Source organism: Pollicipes pollicipes, unplaced genomic scaffold (genome assembly GCF_011947565.3).
Source record: "Pollicipes pollicipes isolate AB1234 unplaced genomic scaffold, Ppol_2.1 Scaffold_3087;HRSCAF=3621_pilon_pilon_pilon, whole genome shotgun sequence".
Classification (NCBI taxonomy): domain Eukaryota; kingdom Metazoa; phylum Arthropoda; class Thecostraca; order Pollicipedomorpha; family Pollicipedidae; genus Pollicipes; species Pollicipes pollicipes.
This window is the reverse complement of record NW_023596225.1, coordinates 37,624,730-37,644,027: the sequence shown is the minus strand read 5'-3', so window position 1 is coordinate 37,644,027 and position 19,298 is coordinate 37,624,730. Positions and strand designations below refer to the sequence as shown.

The window sequence follows — 19,298 nt, the reverse complement described above, 5'->3', positions numbered from 1 at the left end:
GTTGGTACCTAATTGCAGTGGTCTGCTGATGAGCTTTACTCCTACAAAATTCCTCAAAACGGGGCGAATCGTTTGAATACCACATCACGCCGACACCTAGCGAGTGAAAGCAGCGCCCTTCTTTGGTTTCATGGCCGTTCCAGTGAGCGTCAATGAGGTGCTTGTCAGTGGTTTAAGCCGTGCCACCGAGCACCCGCTTGATTATGAAGATAATCTTGCCATTTTCCAGCGTCAAAGCTTCAAATCAAATAGCCGGCATACTTTAAAGACCACAAGCAGACATTGTACCTAGAGGTTTCTTTTTAAATCTGGTGACGATTGTGGTGCACCTCCGTTGCGAGTCTGCATATACAGACTATACAACGGCCAAGTCCGTACACTCGTCCGATACATACAGGTGACACACTGCCAGAACCTCTACATGCCCATTCGGCCTGTGCGTGCAGCAGAGTCCGTACATGCCCACATACCCTCTGTATACAGGTGACCCACTGGCACAGTCCGTACATGTCCACACGTCCTCTGAGTGTGGGTGACCCACTGGCAGAGCCCGTACATGACCACACGCCCTCTGCGTACAGGTGACCCACTGGCCCGTACATAACCACACGTCCCCTCTGAACAGGTGACCCACTGGCAGAGTCCGTACATGCACGCGTACTTCCCGGCACTGACGTCGCCACCGTCCATGCTCGGGGACATGCTCGCGAACGCCATGGGTAAGTGCCCTTCAGCGGCGCGAAGGGCGAGGATCTGCGGCCCGACCCGGCAGGCCTGGCGTCAGCCGCAGTGCCGCTCAGTGGCCCGTCAGTGGCGCGAGGGGCGAGGGCCTGCGGCCCGACCCGTCAGGCCTGGTGCCAGCCATAGTGCTGCTCAGCTGATCGCCTTTGGCAGTGTCGACAGACGTGACAACATCGCGCTGACCGATTCGTATTGCGTTATGAGTCCCTCGGCGCTGACCGATTCATATTACGTTATGAACCCCTTGGCGAGCGGAGATCTCGAAACGGTCAATTGTTGAGCTCAAATATTCACCAAAGTACGGCGCTTCGCGAACATAAGGCTTGAATCGGCACATGCTGGAATGTGGCGCGACGCCTAGAGTAACGAATACGTGGGAACATGGGTAAGATAGCTTACGCTTTAAGATGTCTTTTTGTGATACTTCATCGAAAAGCACAACGCAGTTGTTTATATACACTTCTTAAGCAGTGTTACTGGTTGGACGCAAGTGTCATTTGCGTGACGCAGCACAGGAAGAGATATGTGTTAGTGCCATCTGTATTAATTTCACGTCACTTATTATCTGTTCTCGGGCTTTTCAGGATGCTTGGGATTTACATGGGTGAGTACCGAATCCTACACTAAAGTGTGCTCTTGGCGGATACCCTTCAAGATGTCTTCAAAGATCCATAACTCAGCGCCCACCTGTGTTACGACGTAAGGATCTTAAGCAACTGCTGCAGCCATTGTTCGAAATAGCTGATGGTTTACCACAAACCAAAAATCGGAGAAAGCAGCGTTGCATGCCTGTGATCATTTGTCACCGGCATTGGCGTCTGTGCACAGTCGAAGCAGTAGGATGGCTGGGCCAGACGATGCTGTTCGCTTTCTGCAACATCCGCGGAGGCGCGGACGTTGCCGGAATCTTGAGGGCCGCATTCACTAGTCACATTAGCCGGAAAAAGCGACTGGGAACTGTGCATTACCCGCCGGCCTCGACTCTGTCATGATCAAAGTCGTCAAATGTTGCCCCGCACGCACTGAACGTAACCCTCTGAATTCTGCAAAAAGCTTTTAGCCGGCACGTAACGCACATAAAGGAAATCCCATCGCACGGGCTAATAGCGAAGCACAGCCGAACGAAGCCGGGCTGACTGATGGACCAAGTTGCCGCTGGCCGGTCTATAAAGGGAAGCTTTACGTTCGCTTTACCTCATCCCAAGGGATTTCTGAATGGCGTGACCGGCGCCGAAAACGCCGCAGTAAACACGACTGACCGCAATGGCAGTTTATGACTCAATCTCGTGTGTCTCATCGCGTGTTTATCGTCTCGGGCGCAAGAGATACAGAGCGATAAGGAGATCGGAGATATCATCGCCGTTGCTTGGTTTGCCGGTGGCGATGTCAGGCAAATAACCCGTTTCGCGTATAATACTAATGCGGGAGAGAGACTTATTAACGGGAAAGTAACAGACGAGCGAGTGATTTATGTCAATTAAAAGGCTTCAGCAGCCGGCAAGATTTGGTCACTTGTGACCAAACGGAAACAAATACAAACAACAAACGTCTACAATATGACTGTCAAAACGCGTCTACGCCATTGTTCTCATCGCCAAGGTTCAGTCGTCTTCACCCAGCTTAACCTTCCGAATGATATTGAAAAGCCATATTCCTACTCGAGTGTCAGCGACGTGTTTACAAGCTCGTGCCTAAGGATTGCGTTTCGTAGCTCATTAGGAGTTGTTCCGAAGGGCTTCCCCACGCAAAGAACATAATAACCACACACTTAATTTGCAAACACGAAGTTGCTGCATGTGGGAACAACCCTAAGTGCCTTATAACAGGCTTATACAACATCACTGCGTCCATGCTTCGGTTCACGATTGGAGCGATTTTATCTGGCTCACATTAGCCGTGATTTGGGTTAGTTGTCAAATTGCTGGTGATCGGACTCCTTGTGTCGCACTGAAAGCGATCTTCTGCGACGACAGAGATCGTCGTCAGTAGTTGCCATGGTAACTGTCAGCAGATAACCAACGCCCCCGTGCAGGACCACATCAGCGCGCATGCTTGCACCCCAGAACTCGTACTGTCAGCTCGCTGATTGCGGCCGGGACTAGTACTTCTGCGCTGTTGTGCTGATTCAGTCCGAGGCATCGGTTAGCGGCACCTCGGGTATGCAGCCACGGGCTGATGGATAGGGAAACACGTCCTCGAGAGCGGAACGGTTCATGAAGATCCAAACGTCGGCGTCACTGTAGACGGTATATTAAAGTGTCTTGATCCACCATTTCACAGTTTACATTGTATTTGCTTTGAGACGTTTCGGCCTGATCGGGCCATTTCACGCCTGGAGCACATCAATCCAAATAAACAGCTGTATGATTACGTAGGTGAGGAAAAATGGGAATAAGACGTTCTTTATGGACTCAACATTGCTTGGTGAAAGTTGGTTAGTCTGAGGAAGTTTAAAAGTAGGTTTGCCAAATGAGGACGTTCATCACCAACGATGAATTTGAAAGAGAATTAGACGTTGTGTTGACGGTATTAGGCCTCCATAGGGTTGCATTCTTCCTGAAATTTGGTGCATTCAATACCAATATGTTTAACCGAGAGTGGACAATCACATAGCTGGCAGTGGAGACGAACTGTGGCGTGTCCACTTCTCAAACGAGCTAACGCCTTCTCCTCCAAGCGGCCTTTAGAGCATTGCAGTATTTCGCCTCACTATCTCTGTCACTCATACTCTCCAAGAAGTCCGTTGGCAATCAGACTTCTTTTGCCTTTAACGTAACACAACTCAGAGCGAACTGGGCTTATCGGCACGCGTTCTCAGTCCAAACTGCGCCCTCCCGGCGTCACTGTTCGTCTGGCGCCGCAGGCTATGACCTCGTGACCCCGACCGGCCAACTGCCGCGGCCCATCATGAGCCGCCGTTGTCAGATGCGGGGGCGGACGGGGTACGGCATTACATCTGCCCTTCCCTTTCAAGGACGGAAAGGTCAAAAATACGCTTGTATCATCAAACACCATCACCGAAACGATCAGGACGTCTGGCTACCTGGTCAGATTTAGTCACTAATGCTGCGTGCTCCCGCAAGTCGCTTCAGCCGCCAGCGCTGGTGAGCCATCCACGGCCCGCGCCGGCGAGTCTTCTGTGGTCCGCCGGTGGCCCGCGCCAGGGAGCTGTCCCAGGCCCGCGCCGGCGAGCCTTCCGTGGCCAGCGTCGGCGAGCCGCCCGTCGTTGCTTCAGGGCACCTCATCGCCAGCGACACCGAAGGCCTTTGCGCCCGTACTGGCAACACTTAACACACATGTGGGTAGCCACTGTCCGTTCGAACAGTCCGAGTCAGCCTCTCCACGGGACAAAAGCTCCACAACCCATCGTATAACTGAGACGGGAAATGATCCTGTAACGGACTCAGTCTCCAACGTGGTGCTGACTGACCGAGTCCGATATGTGTGATCAAATTCTTTTTTGCTGCTGTTGTTCGTTTGTCTCTATCTCCCGGGTAGCGCCCTCCTCAGCGGGCAGGCTGGGGTGCGTCGCCGCGTGCAGTCGAGTCCGCGGCTGGAGCCTGCCACTGGAGTCCTGCCGCCGAGCCTGCAATTGTCGGCCTGCCTCTGGAATCCTGCCGCCGAGTCCACAGCTGTCGGCCTGCCACTGGAGTCCTGCCGCCGAGTCTGCAGTTGTCGGCCTGCCATTGGAGTCCTGTCGGTGTTGGAATGGGACGTGCAGCAAAACGAGAGGAGAAAATCTCTGAGGACCACCAGCCATTCCCTACCCTCTGAGGACGCCGTCTGCAGAACTCCCCTGATGAGCTTGTTGGTACGCTCCACGACACCGACTCCATCGGGATGGTACGGTGTCACTCGTACTTACCAGACTCCGACCTCCTTCAGGCACTCCACTAACTTGTTAGAAGTAAGAACAGTATCACTATCTCACACAAGCTGCTCTGGGTACCCTCCCTGCCTGCAACTGCACTTCTATAAGTCGAGGCGGACTCGAAGTTGGGATGAGCACAGAGCGCCACCTCTGGCCACTTCGAAACTTAGTCAACCATGAAAATAGCAAAACGTCTCTGTGCTCTCTCTCTATCTCTCTCTCGCCTCTCTCTCCTCTCCTCTCTCTCCTCTCTCCTCTCTCTCTCTCTCATCTCTCTCTCTCTATTCTCTCTCTCTCTCTCTCTCCCTCACTCTCTCTCTCCCCTCTCTCTCTCTCTCATCCCTCTCTCTCCCTCTCTCTTCTCTCTCTCCCCCCCTCCTCTATCTCTCAATTCGGCCGATGAAATCAATGCCCTAATTTACTTCACGGTGCAGCGAGCAGATAGAGTACCGGAACAGGCGGAACATGACCGGAGGGGGGGGGGGGCGATGCCTTGTCAGCTGAGGTATGACGGGGCCCACTGACTTGTCAGCTGTGGTATGAACGGGCTCGCTGCCTTGTCAGCTGTGGTATGCCGGGGGACGCTGCTTTGTCAGCTGTGGTAGACGGGGGGGGGGGGGGGCGCTGACTTGTCAGCTGTGGTATGACGCGGGCCCGCTGACTTTTCAGCTGTGGCATGACGGGGCCCGCTGACTTGTCAGCTGTAGTATGACGAGAGCCCGCTGACTTGTTGGCTTTGGTATGACGCGGGCCCGCTGACTTGTCAGCGGTGGCATGAGGGGAGCCCGCTGACTTGCCAGCTGCGGTAGGCGTGCTCGACCCTGAAGACGTCATCAGCCACCGTCAGCTGCTGTCAACAGCTAAAGAAAGGCTGCAGGACTGCAGGACAGTCTCTGCACATCCTTAGCCACCCGCCTGACACATGCTGCACCGAGGGCTTGAGGACCGAGTCAGCTCGACAGCAGTTCGAAGCTCTGTGCGACTGACGGCTGACTGTTGCCCCACACGGTCGGTGGCCGCCGCCACCATCAGCTGTTCGTTACCCGGCGACGAGGCCATCTCGCCGGCGGATGTGAGAGACCGTCTATGAGATCGCTCCTGCCACCCACATGATGGATATCGAAGTTGTACACGAGCAAGCGGCTCGCCGGCCTGGAGATCCTCATGCCCGCTCTGCCAACTCCTCTTGATGTCAGCAGCAGCAACAGAGCTTGGTGGTCGGATTGAGAATGAAATGCAAACCGGATAGATGCCGATGCCAGTGTTCAACTGCCCAGCGAGCAGCCAGGGTCGCGCCGATAAAAGACCAGCGGACACAAAAAAAAACACAACTCTCTTTCCCTCCGGTTGTATCCAGCCGAGTGCACCACCCAGACCAACGTCCGACGTGTCGGTGGAGACCACCGTCGGCAGAGTAGGTTCAAATATGAGAGTGCTGAGCGATTGGTGATCTCTGCTATCATTTGCATGAAGGCGGCCTCCGACTGCTCCGTCCACTTGAACGGAATTTCCCGCCCTCTTTCAGCCTAGCGCAGGAGAGCTCGTAGCGAGTCGACCAGCGACGAGTAGCCTCCAATAAACCTGGCGTAGAAACCGGACTGGCCCAGTGCAGAGCGCAGCTTTTTCTCCGACGACAGTGACATCGTTTCCGCCAGTCTCTTGGTCCTCTCGACGCTCACCGCAATACCAGCTTCTCCAGCCCTCTCAACGCTCACTCACTAACCGAAATCCCAGCTTCTCCAGCCCTTCTCTCTACTAATCTCCTCTCCAGCTTCTGTATATGCATATCCACTTAAGGAAACTCAGTGAAACGCACGACATATACCGTGTCAACTATCTCAGAGCTGTGCCGAGCCGGTTTGCCAGATCAGTCGAGCTCCTGCGGCAAGGACGGCTCAAGAACTTTGTTATTTCTCCATCTGGCCACACAACGAGCACGGAAAACGCAAGGGAAAGGTGTGGACGGCTCGGGACGCGACGCCTCTGCTTTGTGTCCCCAGGCGTCGAGCCCGGCTTGTACTGAGCTCGAGATGATCGTCATGGACTGGCTGGGCCAGATGATCGGCCTGCCCGACGAGTTTTTGCACAGCTCCAAGGACAGCCATGGCGGCGGCGTCATTCAGGTGAGCACAGCCTCGGTAACGGTGGCTTTTATATCAGGACAGCCCTGTGAAAGCGCATTTCAGGCCAGGGCAAACAGAGCGGCGACCCTTCCACTTCCGTGGAAGGTAAATGTTGGCCCTATGGTAATGTCTTGAAAAGGTTGACTAGAACACGGGATTTGGCTGCTCAACCTTTAGTGTTTCCGCGCGCCTGCTCAACATTAAAACAACTTAAATGTGCTCCAGATCTGTCTTGATGCATTCATGGGCTCCGACACACGGAGGAAGAAGTTTTTCCCGAAGTTTTGCGGAATTCAAGAGTGAAACACTGTCATTGCATGGCGTGCAAACAAAAGCTTTTTAAGGGGGAGGGGGGAGCAACTTGCAATCCCTTAAAGAACTCTTGCGCATACGTCCCACATGTAGCGCGGTTTTGGGCGATTGTAATGCGTGCACAACGTGTGCCTTTTTAATGACTACTTTTTATTTCGCCTTCGCCCTGATCTGCCGTTTTCGTAATGCGGATTGGTTTTTCATAACACGGACCGACCGGGGGTCGATGCAACTGCCTCTGACGTTTCCGAACTAACATAGAGCTTAGTGGAAAACACCAGCGAATTGTTCTCAACGAGATCTCGCAACTGGTACCAGTTTTATCTTGCGGGGTCAATAATTGACACCGGTACTCTAGGACCAAGGTCAAAATTTTCAGAAAAAACACATTTTCTAGCTTTACATCATACATACGACAACATACCTCGTGGTGACACAAAACCTGAACAGGCGTGCTCGGCGTTCAATGCAGGGACGACGGTGCTTATTTTTTTGCGTTTTGGGCAAGTGTTCATGATATCCGACTCCAGGTCAACGGACCAATAATGAGTTGGCAGCCCTGGATGTCGAGCGAAATGTTCCACATTCGAAGATATTGAAGCAAGCATCAGCCATGATGAAAAAGCTTACTTGTAACTATTGGTATACGTTCAAGAAGAGAAGACTGTCAAAGACAACACAAGTTCTCTATTTAGCACGTATACTCCCCAATGCATCATTGTTTTTTACGTCTTCGTTATTCGCACAACATTGATGGAGAGCCAGTTGGCGGCAGTCATATCTGGGTAGCGTGCTCACGAACGCTAGTCATAAACGACTGGGCAACTATATGTTTATTGACCTTGATCTCCGCATGGCCAATGGTATGACAGTATTTTGATGACACTATTGGGACATCATGAACGCCCGGGTGACCTTGAAATGGTATGGCACGAAAAATTGTGCGTGGCATTTGCGGACGTGGGGCTCAGAAACTAGACGGGTTTAGGTCTTTGGAAGGTTCAAGTTGGAAACTGACCCTAATGATCTTCAGGGCGGCTATTCCAGCTCAGCAACCCACACAAATGTGGAACACTCCCTTTAAACGACGTAAGTGTTTTGTGAACAAGCATATAACTTTCACGACTACGTGATACATTTTGACAGCAAATCAGTCACCGCCTACCTCCCTGGGTTATGTCTGGCAAACAGTATTATTACGATGGCAACAATGCTGCTGGCTGAATGTGCAGACGTGCGGTATAACGGGCCATCCATAGTGTGCTGAGTATAGAGCAAGGTGATGTCAAATGGATCTTGTATGGTCAGCCCTGCTTAGACTCAAGCATAGCCGGTGTTTTTGCCCCATCAGTGGTCACCTTTGCCCGGTCTGTCACATACTTGCATGTTTCCAAATGCCGATACCCCAAACCTTCGGCTTAAACTATTCAAGCTATGTTTTATGGTACGCATCATCACTCGCTTCGTGATTACATACATCCCCACTTAAAACACATGACACCATTGGGTGCTTTATTTTCACGGTTTGATGGAGCCCCATTCATGGTGCAATCAACATATACAGTGAGCTTTACGAGCGCAACCAGACATTTGGCAAGGGAAGGGGCGCAGGGCGGACAAAGGGCCCCTGCTAGTGAAAGGCCCCCACCCTAAAAAGCGCCGGGTTTGGCCCATTGGTCAATGAAAGCATGCTTTTCGTAGCTATTTTTTCATTTTTCCTTTTGTAACTGGAACAGAAGCCGAAGCTACCACAAGACCAGTTATCTGAAGTTTGTAGCCAATACACTGAAGAAAATATGCATTAAACGACTCCATGAAATGAATCTTCGATACTCTTTATTTTTAAATGGTCCGGTGAGCTCTTTCTGAGTACAACTCAGAGGCTTTGCCCACATTTTGATCTGGATTCTACGCAGATCAACTACCTTGCGAACGTAGATTGTTTATCGAAGTGGGTCAATAATTTGCAGTTACACGTTTGTATGGAGGTGCTCAACATTCAGTCAAAATCGATCCATGCTAGGAATTACGTAACCTGGTTTTGGGCACGCGCGTGCGCAAATCTTAGCAACACAAACCTCGACGCCGGGTATTGCAGTCTCCATAGGCTGCGCACCATCGGCCACGCAGCAACGCTAAGCTGTGGCCAACGGGTGGACGAAAATGGTAATGCATTTGAATGAGGTACCTTTGAACCCAACCCAAATCGTACATTTAGAAAGTAGGCTGATATTTTCCCTGTGGGATTTTTAGATTGATGATAAGAATGGATTGGCTTTTACAGTTCACTTTGCGGTGCTGTAATCTGGTGGTGAAACTGGAAGAGCAAAGGCAGAATCGGTATTTTTCGTTTTGCCGTAGCTATCAGTACGTCAAAAGGGCAGCTCTAAAGTTGTAAACAAGACATGCGCAGCTTTATCTTTGAGCTTGGACTTAAACTTGGACTTCAAGAATTTAGATGATTTTGCGTCTACGCCCAGTCGGTAAATGAAATGTAGTTCGGTACCTCTGGATTTTTGAAAACGTCATACAGTTATTGAGAGCTCCTGTGTGGAAGAAAATGTCCTATTGATTTGTGTCTTCCTACGTGTACAACTACTTTTAACTCGAACAAACCAAGTCCGGTTATCATACGGCAACGACCGATGCGCACCAACAATCCTTATTGACCTAAAACAATGTCTAAGCCAACACGCTAAAAAAAAAATGCTGAAGCCAAGAAGCAGCCAATTTCAATGCGGTGAACGCGTCACCTTCTGCACCAACAGGCCATGCTTCACGCTGCCTTGCACGCCCGGCACGGCTCACCGTTCATCAGACCCGCCGCCGTTCCAACAGCTGTCCGACTACCAGCCCTAGTGAGCCGGTGCATGAACGGATCATCGGTCACTCGAACGTCCGGTTACTGGTACTTTAGACTGACTCAATGCTTCATACTCCTAACAAGCAAAAGGTTGGCATTATGTGTTGGACGTGATATGGTAGCCATGTGTCATTTACACATGGCTACCACATCTCGTTGCGGACAGAACACTGGTGTTTCCCGGCTTAGAATGGTGCGTCGAGACCGCTCCAGAGTGCCCCAAGGCGATGGTGCTGCCATCCTATGCCGAGAAAAGCTCGCCGTGGGCACCCTTTCCAGTTACAATCACAGGAGGTGCCCGCGAGGCGCTCTGGGTACCGACTCGGACGGCGAGCGTCGTTCGGTTATTGTGGGCGTCACCTACCGTCCACCATCTCAGCCGGTCTCGGGCGGTCTGGACAACGTATATACCCAAATGCATGCTGCTGTAAACCTGGTTTCGGATCGACTCAGGAGCCCTTGTTGACGCAACAAGATCCCTGGTCGCCGCAGGTGGCCCAGTAATTGGCACACAGACCCCATTTCGGTTTAAACGGGTCCATGCTTGCATTTGATGATACGGCCCACCATTCGGTAGTGGATGCCCTGACTGACACGTGATCCTTCCATTGCCTCGACGTGAGCACTCACCATAATTTGTCAAGTTTTCTTCCATTGTCAACGGGCCCCGAGTATCGCAAGAGGCCCTCCGGCATTCGTGACCCCGTCCCAGTCCCTATCCAGCAAATAATCCCTGGCCTATCCGGAGCCAGTTGTTGACACAGGACATCCTATTGGGCACTGTGGGCCCCTAACCAATGCAGGGGCCCCACATTGTTACAGAGGCCCCGACCAATGTTAATCGCGGGCCCGGCCTTGTCCCTGCTTGTGAAGTGAGCTTTTAGAGTTCAGACCGACACAGAATCGTTTGTTCGTTATTGGTTATCTCAGGTCGAAATAAAGAAACGCATTGTCTCATGGGTCCCCAATTGGTGCAAGCGAGCCTTCAATTGTCATTTGAGAGCATGGTCCTAGGGGCCGGGTCCTAACTGTGAGCTACAGCCATCCCTTCGGACCTTTCAACCCTACAATGGGACCGTTGATCTTTGGTCTCGAGAGACCCTTCGACCTCTCGTCGGCCCCCTAAAACACGACTCCCTGGCTGACTCGGGGGGTCACTTCCCACCACAGGACTCCTGTCAGGTGATGTGACCCCTGACCGACATAGGAGCCGCTCATTGCGCCAGGGACACCGAACATTGGCCCTTCGGCTCAGGGGGAGGGGGGGGGGGGGTACCCAATCGGCGTCCTCTGACCGCCATTTGAGGGCCCGTCACTGCAGGCTGGTACCTCTGAACAAGACTCCGCCAGCCGTTCGCGCCCTGAGGCCCTCCAATTGGACCCTTAATCCTCGGCCCAATGGGGGCCTCTCGACTCTTTGGGCCTCTGAGCACTGCCTCTGACTGATTTGGGGCTTCTGTTAGGCGCTATGTGGCTCTGACAGATGATGAGGCCCCGACCAATGTAAATCGCTGGCTCCGGCTTTGACCCTGCTTGGGAAATGGTCCCTGAGGCCCATACCGAAACGGAGTCGATTGGCGATACTAACGGTGTCTGACCGACATAAGGCTATAATAAACACAGCAGCCCGCTGATCAGCACGTAGGGCGCTCTGACTGGCATAGGAGCGCCGGCATCTGCGGGTCGAGATTCCTGAATACGACCTCCAGCCGGCCTTCTGACACTTCGGACACTCAAATCGGGCCCTCAATCGCAGGCTCTTTCAGGTCCTCGGAGCCTAAGGGGCAGGGGGGGGGGATTACTGCCCCCATTTGACATACAGTGGCACAGGCATATCCATGCCTGTGCCACTGTATGGCTTTGCTAAGGTGTTGAGGTAACAGTGCCGGCCCGCCGCACGGTCCAGCGGCATCTCCGGTTGCCGCCCGCTGCCCGCGTGTCGGCCGTAGATCGCCGTGCAGTGTTTCTTAGAAAAAAAACAGCCGCTGCTCAGATTCCAGAAAAGCTAGGTATGTCTTTTTGTGCAGAAACATGAGCAACAGATGCCTCATGGGCTACTGAAAATGTGAGCACAATTGCACGGCATTCCGGAAGGACATCTTTAAAAATCTTTGGGGGCTGCATCGACACCCTCTATCAGGCGAGGGCTCATTCCCTGGTTTCAGAATAGCTTAAACGTCTCATTATATCCTAGGATAGGTTCGGTCCATCGCCTCGAGTCTCGTAGAATTGCCAACCCCGTTGTACATCATAACTGTGGATTACAAGGTATCAAAACTTTTTTCGCATTGAGAGCGATGGGATTGTTTTTAGCTTGGGTCCTCCAATACGGTAATGGAAGTAATGGGAATGATTGTGACAGGCACAGATCACGCATGCGAATTTAAACCATTTGCCATTTCCAGCCACTCGGAGTTCAAGTGCAATACCAACGATATTGCACAATGAGGATGAACTCTGCCGTCTATACCGTTCGCCTGTTTGAAGTCTGACCTGACCTAACCTGACCCGACCTGGTCGGTCGGCCGCAGCTGCCGCTGTGTTGAATTTGTAGCGGACCATTCGCGGTGGACCATGGCCTGCCAGTAGACCATCCACCTCGGACTAAAGCCCCACAGCATACCATTAGCTACATGCCATGGCTTAACCGTAGGCCGTTAGCCGCAGACAGCGGCTTGAACACGGACCATTCGCATCAGCCCGAGGTGGTCTGACAATAGCCCATCTAGCACAGAACATAGCCCTAGCAGTACACCATCCGCCACAAACCATGGCCTGGCGGCAGACCACCTGCCACAGATGAAGGCCTGAAAGCAGACCATTCCCCGCAGACCACAGCGTCCGAGGCGACGTTCGTGTGCCTGCTCGCCGGAAGGACGGAGGCCATCAGCCGGTACAAGAAGACGTGTCCCGACCTGGACGACGCCGAGATCAACAGCCGACTGGTGGCCTACTGTTCAGACCAGGCGAGTGCCAACCTGGCAGCCGACCAACCAGCTAACCCACCGACTGGCTGGCCAATCAACACTTACTAACTAATCAGCTAACGAGCCGACCGGTCACCCGACCAACCAATCAGTCAATCAACAAACTAGGGCAAATGGTTAGCCAGGCAACCCACCTCCCAAAGTCACCAGCCAGACAGCGGCTGATTGCTCCTGTATTACTCACGAGTAGGAGACGACGGTGTTGTCGTGCTCCAAGCAGCGTCTGATTGCTCCTGTATTCCTCCCAAGTTGGAGACGACGGCGTGGGCTGTACTCCAAGCAGCGGCTGATTGCTCCTGCATTCCTCCCGAGTAGGAGGCGACGGCGTGGCTGTGCTCCAAGCAGCGGCTGATTGCTCCTGTCTTGCTTCGGAGCAGGAGGCGACGGTGTGGCTGTGCTCCAAGCAGCTGCTCCTGCATTCCTTCCTAGTAGGAGACGACGGCGTGGCTGTGTCCTTACTCCAGAATAGGAGGCGATGGCGTGGCCGTGCTCCAAGCAGCGGCTGATTACTCCTGTATTCCTCCCAAGTAGGAGACGACGGCGTGGCTGTGCTCCAAGCAGCGGCTGATTGCTCCCGTATTATTCCCGAGTAGAAGACGATGGCGTGGCTGTGCTCCAAGCAGCGGCGGATTGCTCCTGTATTACTCCCGAGTAGGAGGCGACGGCGTGATTGTGCTCCCAAGCAGCGGCTAATTGCTCCTGTATTACTCCCAAGTAGGGGGCGACGGCGTGGCTGTGCTCCAAGCAGCGGCTGATTGCTCTTGTATTCCTCCCGAGTCGGAGACGATAGCGTGGCTGTGCTCTAAGCAGCGGCAGATTGCTCCCGTATTACTCCCGAGCAGGGGAGGACGGTGCTGCTGTGCTCGAGCTGACAGCTTTCCCCCCGCTAACTCGGCTGACTCGCTGGAAATTCGTTGACTACCAACATGTGCGACTTTTCCGCATCATCAAACTCTCCATGCTGTTTGCCCTCGGGCTGACGCTCAAAGGACGTTCGACTACGTTCAGAGCTCTACCACCACTCACTGCAGTCTGCGGATATTCAATGATGTTCTACTGCCTTAGGTATGAAACTGTGTTGTTGTCTCATACACATGCTGCGCGACACTGGCTTCGTGTCGGGCACAACACTGCGTGTGGTCACTGAGTCGACCTCAGCCGCTGACTAGCTGTCCGTGGTCACTGAGCCAACCCGACCCCGATGATCAGCTACCCGTGGTCGCTGAGCCGACCTCAGCCCGGTGACTAGCTGCCCGTGATCACTGAGCCGACCTGATTCCGGTCACTAGCTACCCATGGTCATTGGGCCGACCTCAGCCCGTTGACTAGCTGCCCGTGATCGCTGAGCCAACCCGACCCCGGTGATCAGCTGCCCGTGGTCACTGAGCCGACCTCAGTCCGGTGACTAGCTGCCCGTGGTCACTGAGCCAACCCGACCCCGGTGATCAGCTGCCCGTGGTCACTGAGTCGGCCTCAGCCCGGTGATCAGCTGACCGTGGTCACTGAGCCAACCTGACCCCGGTGATCAGCTGCCCGTGGTCACCGGGCCGACCTCTGCCCGGTGATTAGCTGCCCGTGGTCGCTGAGCCAACCTGACCCCGGTGATCAGCTGCCCGTGGTCACTGAGCCCACCTCAGCCCGGTGACTAGCTGCCCGTGGTCACTGAGCCAACCCGACCCCCGGTGATCAGCTGCCCGTGGTCACTGAGTCGGCCTCAGCCCGGTGATCAGCTGCCCGTGGTCACTGAGCCAACCTGACCCCGGTGATCAGCTGCCCGTGGTCACCGGGCCGACCTCTGCCCGGTGATTAGCTGCCCGTGGTCACTGAGCCAACCTGACCCCGGTGATCAGCTGCCCATGGTCACCGGGCCGACCTCTGCCCGGTGATTAGCTGCCCGTGGTCGCTGAGCCAACCTGACCCCGGTGATCAGCTGTCCGTGGTCACTGAGTCGACCTGACCCCGGTGATCAGCTGCCCGTGGTCACTGAGTCGACCTCAGCCCGGTGACTAGCTGCCCGTGGTCACTGAGTCGACCTGACCCCCGGTGATCAGCTGCCCGTGGTCACTGAGTCGACCTCAGCCCGGTGACTAGCTGTGACGCCACCTTGACCGTCCCCTGGGCGTCCCCCTTGCCGGCATGCTGACCGACAGGCGCACTCGTCGGTGGAGAAGGCCGGCCTGATTGGTCTCGTGAAGATGCGCTACATCGAGACCGACCACCAACTGAGCCTACGCGGCGACAAGCTGGTGGAGGCCATCCGACGCGACCGCCAGAAGGGACTCATACCGTTCTTCGTGAGGATGGCGGCGGAGAGGCCGCCCTAGGGCGTAGTGTGCAACTAAGATTTCTTCGGTCGACTTTTGCCTGCTGAAATAGACCGATGTTTTATATATATATATATATATATATATATATATATATATATATATATATATACATTTATGTATATATATATATATACATTTATGTATATATATATATACACATATATACATTGATATGTTTGTAGTAAATATGATGCGATAAATCTAGCCACAAATATGGTCAATGCGGCGTGACCGAGCCAAGCAGAGAGGCATTCACTTTTCGATTATTTTAGCCTGGAAGCTATACTGATGGTGCACTTTTACTCCACCAGTCCTCGATTTGTAGACTGCAGCAGCCTGTCAGAGCGCACGTGACATTTGTGCCGAAATGTTTCACTATACTACGGATTTGTTTGATAAGCTTCAGTCACCATGCCATGATTCACCATTAACGGGAGCTTACCATTTTCAGCTTTGTGCTACGCTGGGAACCACAGGAGCCTGCGCTTTCGACAACCTCAGTGAACTTGGACCGATTTGTGAGTGTAAAGTTAGCTGGTCTGCATGAGAACGTCAGCTCCACTGCTGCGCGTGCGTGCGTGCGTGCGCGTCATACTAATAGCATTACTGCACTGGAACGATCTTCAGCGACGATAAAGAATGATGGCAGCAGTTGCCGTGATAATTGCCATCAGCTGATAGCCAAAGCCTCCGTGCAGACCCACATTAGCGAGCAAACTTGACGTCAGGACTCGTGCTGTCAACCGGCTGGTTGCGGCCGAGTGACCGGGACTAGCACGTTTGCGTTGGTTGTGCTTTATCCAGTCGGAAGCATCGACGTCGGCAACCAAAGATGCCGACCCGGAAATGGCAAAAGCGGAGCGGATCACAAAGATCGCGATGCCGTTATCTGAATGCACGATGCACGATGCACTGAATATCATGGTTGTTTGGATTTAAGCATTTTCGACCAAAAACCGATCATTTCAAGGCTATGGGATGAAGGAGAATGGATATCGGTGGGGCAAGACTACATGCGTCTGGGGAAGGGGGAGGGGGGGGGGGGGCAACGGCCGAGTTTAAGGCCGCGCAGGGACCCCTAAGAACGATATGCGCCGGCTACCCGGCCAGCCCCCCCCCCCCCCTGGCCTCAGAGGGCCTCACGGCCCACTCGTAACTGACGCGTGCAGCCTGCCCCGAAAAAGCGTGGAGTCGCGAGCATACAGGGTGGCGCAAGACGGAGGATAAAATGGTGGGTCGACGGTCGGGCTTAACGTCACGGCTCTGTTAAGGTATATGACTTGACAGCGGTAACCATCCTCCTAGGTCAGGCTGTTGAGGTATATGACTTGACAGCGGTAACTATCCTCCTAGGCCAGGCTGTCAATCAGCACTCAGCGAACAAACAAGAACCAAATTGATCATTGATAAGTGGTGGGCAAACACTTAAAAGATCGTACATGGACAATAAACGAACACACACTTCTCTGACGACACGGCAACGCTCGTCGGCGTCTTTTATCGGGCGCCCGATTTTTCTCTCGCACTTCCGCTACAGCATCATCCCATGCCCGGCAGACAGCAATGGGACTTCGTTTGAATGGCCATGAAGGTTGACTGACAAACGCTTGTTAGAACAATCGCAATAACACCTGACCTGTAAAAGATACATGTGCTGATGCCAGTCACACACTTTGGTTTTACAACCCTTTGTAGCGTTTAATAATTCTGACGACCGTCCCCAACCCGTCGTGCCTCACGTGCAGCTGCTGTTTCTTGAGCCAGCGACGAGGGGATCTGGTGACCAGCATAACCATATAGCCCTGCAGGCTGCGAGGAGGATGCCAAAGGGTATCTGGGTGGGTGGTATGCCCCAACGACCCCCTGCTTTCGGAAGCCGTGATGGGGGTCTGGAGGGCTGATGAGACTGGGTGACCTCCCTCTGGTCTTGGGGAGGAGGCCTGAACGCTGTGTTCTGATGACCTACCATCCCTCAGGCCGTGGGAAGGAGATCTGCGTGGTTGATGTGTTCTGATGATCTGCCCTCCCTCAAGCCGTGAGGAGGAGATCTGGAGGGCTGATGTGTTCTGATCATCTACCCTCCCCCAGGCCGTGGGAAGAAGATCTGGGTGGTTGATGTGCTCTGATGATCTGTCCTCCCTCAGGCGGTGAGGAGATCTGGAGGGCTGATGTGTTCTGATGATCTGCACTCCCTCAGGTGGTGAGGAGGAGATCTGGAGGGCTGATGTGTTCTAATGATCTGCGCCGCCGTAGGTCGTGAGGAGGAGATCTGGATGCACGTGGACGCGGCGTACGCCGGCACAGCGTTCATCTGCCCTGAGTTCCGGCACTGGCTGGTCGGGGTCGAGTTCGCCGACTCGCTGGCGTTCAACCCTAGCAAGTGGATGATGGTGCACTTCGACTGCACCGCCATGTGGTCAGTGCTGACGGCCGCAGTCGGTTGTGTGAGGAATGGCGAGAGTTCGGTGCTCCAGAGGCATAGTGACGTCATAGATTCGTAGGTCCGAAAGTGTCGGCTGAACGTCCGCGACACGTCCGCGACATCGATGCGAATGACGGCGTGTTCCGTCAAAACGCTCGTGCGTAGGTGTTCTGACTCACGCATGGATGTAACTCTTCTAAACTCTCACTCATAATTTTGGGTGAAGCACCTGACCATGGCGTTGGTCAGATGCTTCACCTCAAATTATGAGTGAAATTGGGATGAGTTGCTTTCATTCGACAAATTTAAACAGGGCGTTGCGATCAAACAAGCGCGTGCGGTCAAACGTGCACTCATGTCTGAGAGCCTTTGGCACTGGTGGCACCCTGGTGGCACGGCTGTCAGATAAGCGACCAAAGACGCCGAAAGGGGCTGTTGTTCCGTTGCCGTCTCCGCCAGTGCGGGCCGCGGCATCACCGTCCTGTATTTACTGTCGCCGCTCCAGGGCCAATTAGTGCCGAGTGTCGTAATCCTAGCCCGAGGGCTCTCCTACCGCGGCCCTCCGGTTTCTCCGGTGACCGCGGAGTCAGCTATCGGCGACGGGGCAAGCGAGAATATGCCATCGCATCGGTAGGCAACACCATCCTGATGTCGTTACGACGAGAGGAGACTGGCAGGTGATTTGAGTTTTGACAGAAATAGCTCGCGCGAAACGTACAGGTGACGACAGACATGGGTTTTGAATTCAGAACGGCGTATTTGTGGCAATTTCTTTAAGTGTTGACTCGCGCAGTGTGTGAGGAATAACTTGCAATTTGCCGACAGTGAGGAATAACAGCCATTCTGCCGACATGGGGGTGGGTCTCCTAGCCGATCATGAGGCCCTTAGAAGAATATATCATGTCACAATCGTCCCCTCTCTGACACGGGAGGCCTCTTGACGCGCGCAATTGGTCCCAGATCGACGCAGGAGCCCTCAATGACGCAATAAGACCTCTGATTACTTAGAATTAGTTGCTGTTTAGACGCTGCCCAGTACGTTGTGTCTACAGCCAGTCGGCGTATTGCCAGTTACGATAGAGGGCGCAGTCAGCAGACCCTTGCCCATGAAGAGGGCTATCTATCGACCGGGCTACTTATTTGGTTCTCGACTGTCTGGAAGGAGAGGCACCGCGTTACTCGAACAGCCACCTATTAGGTGCATATATTAACTGGATGCCAAAAAAGCAAAACAATAGTTTTGTAGTAAACAAAAGTTTTGTCCTTGATCCTAGGTAAAAAGGAGATCCGGCATAGCGGCCAGTCTGCCATCAAGAGTGTAAACAAGCTGCACAAAATGGCAATGATAAACGGAGGGCGCGTCATTTTTAGCAAACAAGTCCTAGAAGGCTGCTAATCATCTCATATATATATAGTGCAAAGCGGCTCAGTGTGACTGATGGCCTCTTGATTCAACTCGGTATAATAGTGTACAGCGAGAAACAAAAGCCTTTGCTGACTTTTGTTGAATTGTCTAAGATAGGATTGTATTGTAGTAGCAATACTGAACTAAGCGTTGTCATGTCGCTGTAATAGTCAGACCAGATAGGACCACATTTCTGGCTTGGCTACGTTGCTAAAAAAATGCATCACTTTGGGTATTAAGTGGTTAT

At 53.2% G+C, this 19,298-nt stretch overlaps 1 protein-coding gene across 1 annotated transcript in view; it reads left to right on the top strand.

The window, feature by feature from the left end:
• LOC119090419 (histidine decarboxylase) overlaps positions 1-19,298 on the top strand; it is a 51,993-nt gene that overhangs the window by 19,278 nt on the left and 13,417 nt on the right. Inside the window, exons 4-10 of the mRNA XM_037213219.1 lie at positions 626-719; positions 1,326-1,345; positions 6,613-6,735; positions 12,742-12,876; positions 15,048-15,191; positions 15,676-15,742; positions 17,478-17,640. Of these exons, the coding sequence (XP_037069114.1) occupies positions 626-719; positions 1,326-1,345; positions 6,613-6,735; positions 12,742-12,876; positions 15,048-15,191; positions 15,676-15,742; positions 17,478-17,640 (746 nt within the window). The remainder of the gene's footprint in view (positions 1-625; positions 720-1,325; positions 1,346-6,612; positions 6,736-12,741; positions 12,877-15,047; positions 15,192-15,675; positions 15,743-17,477; positions 17,641-19,298) is intronic.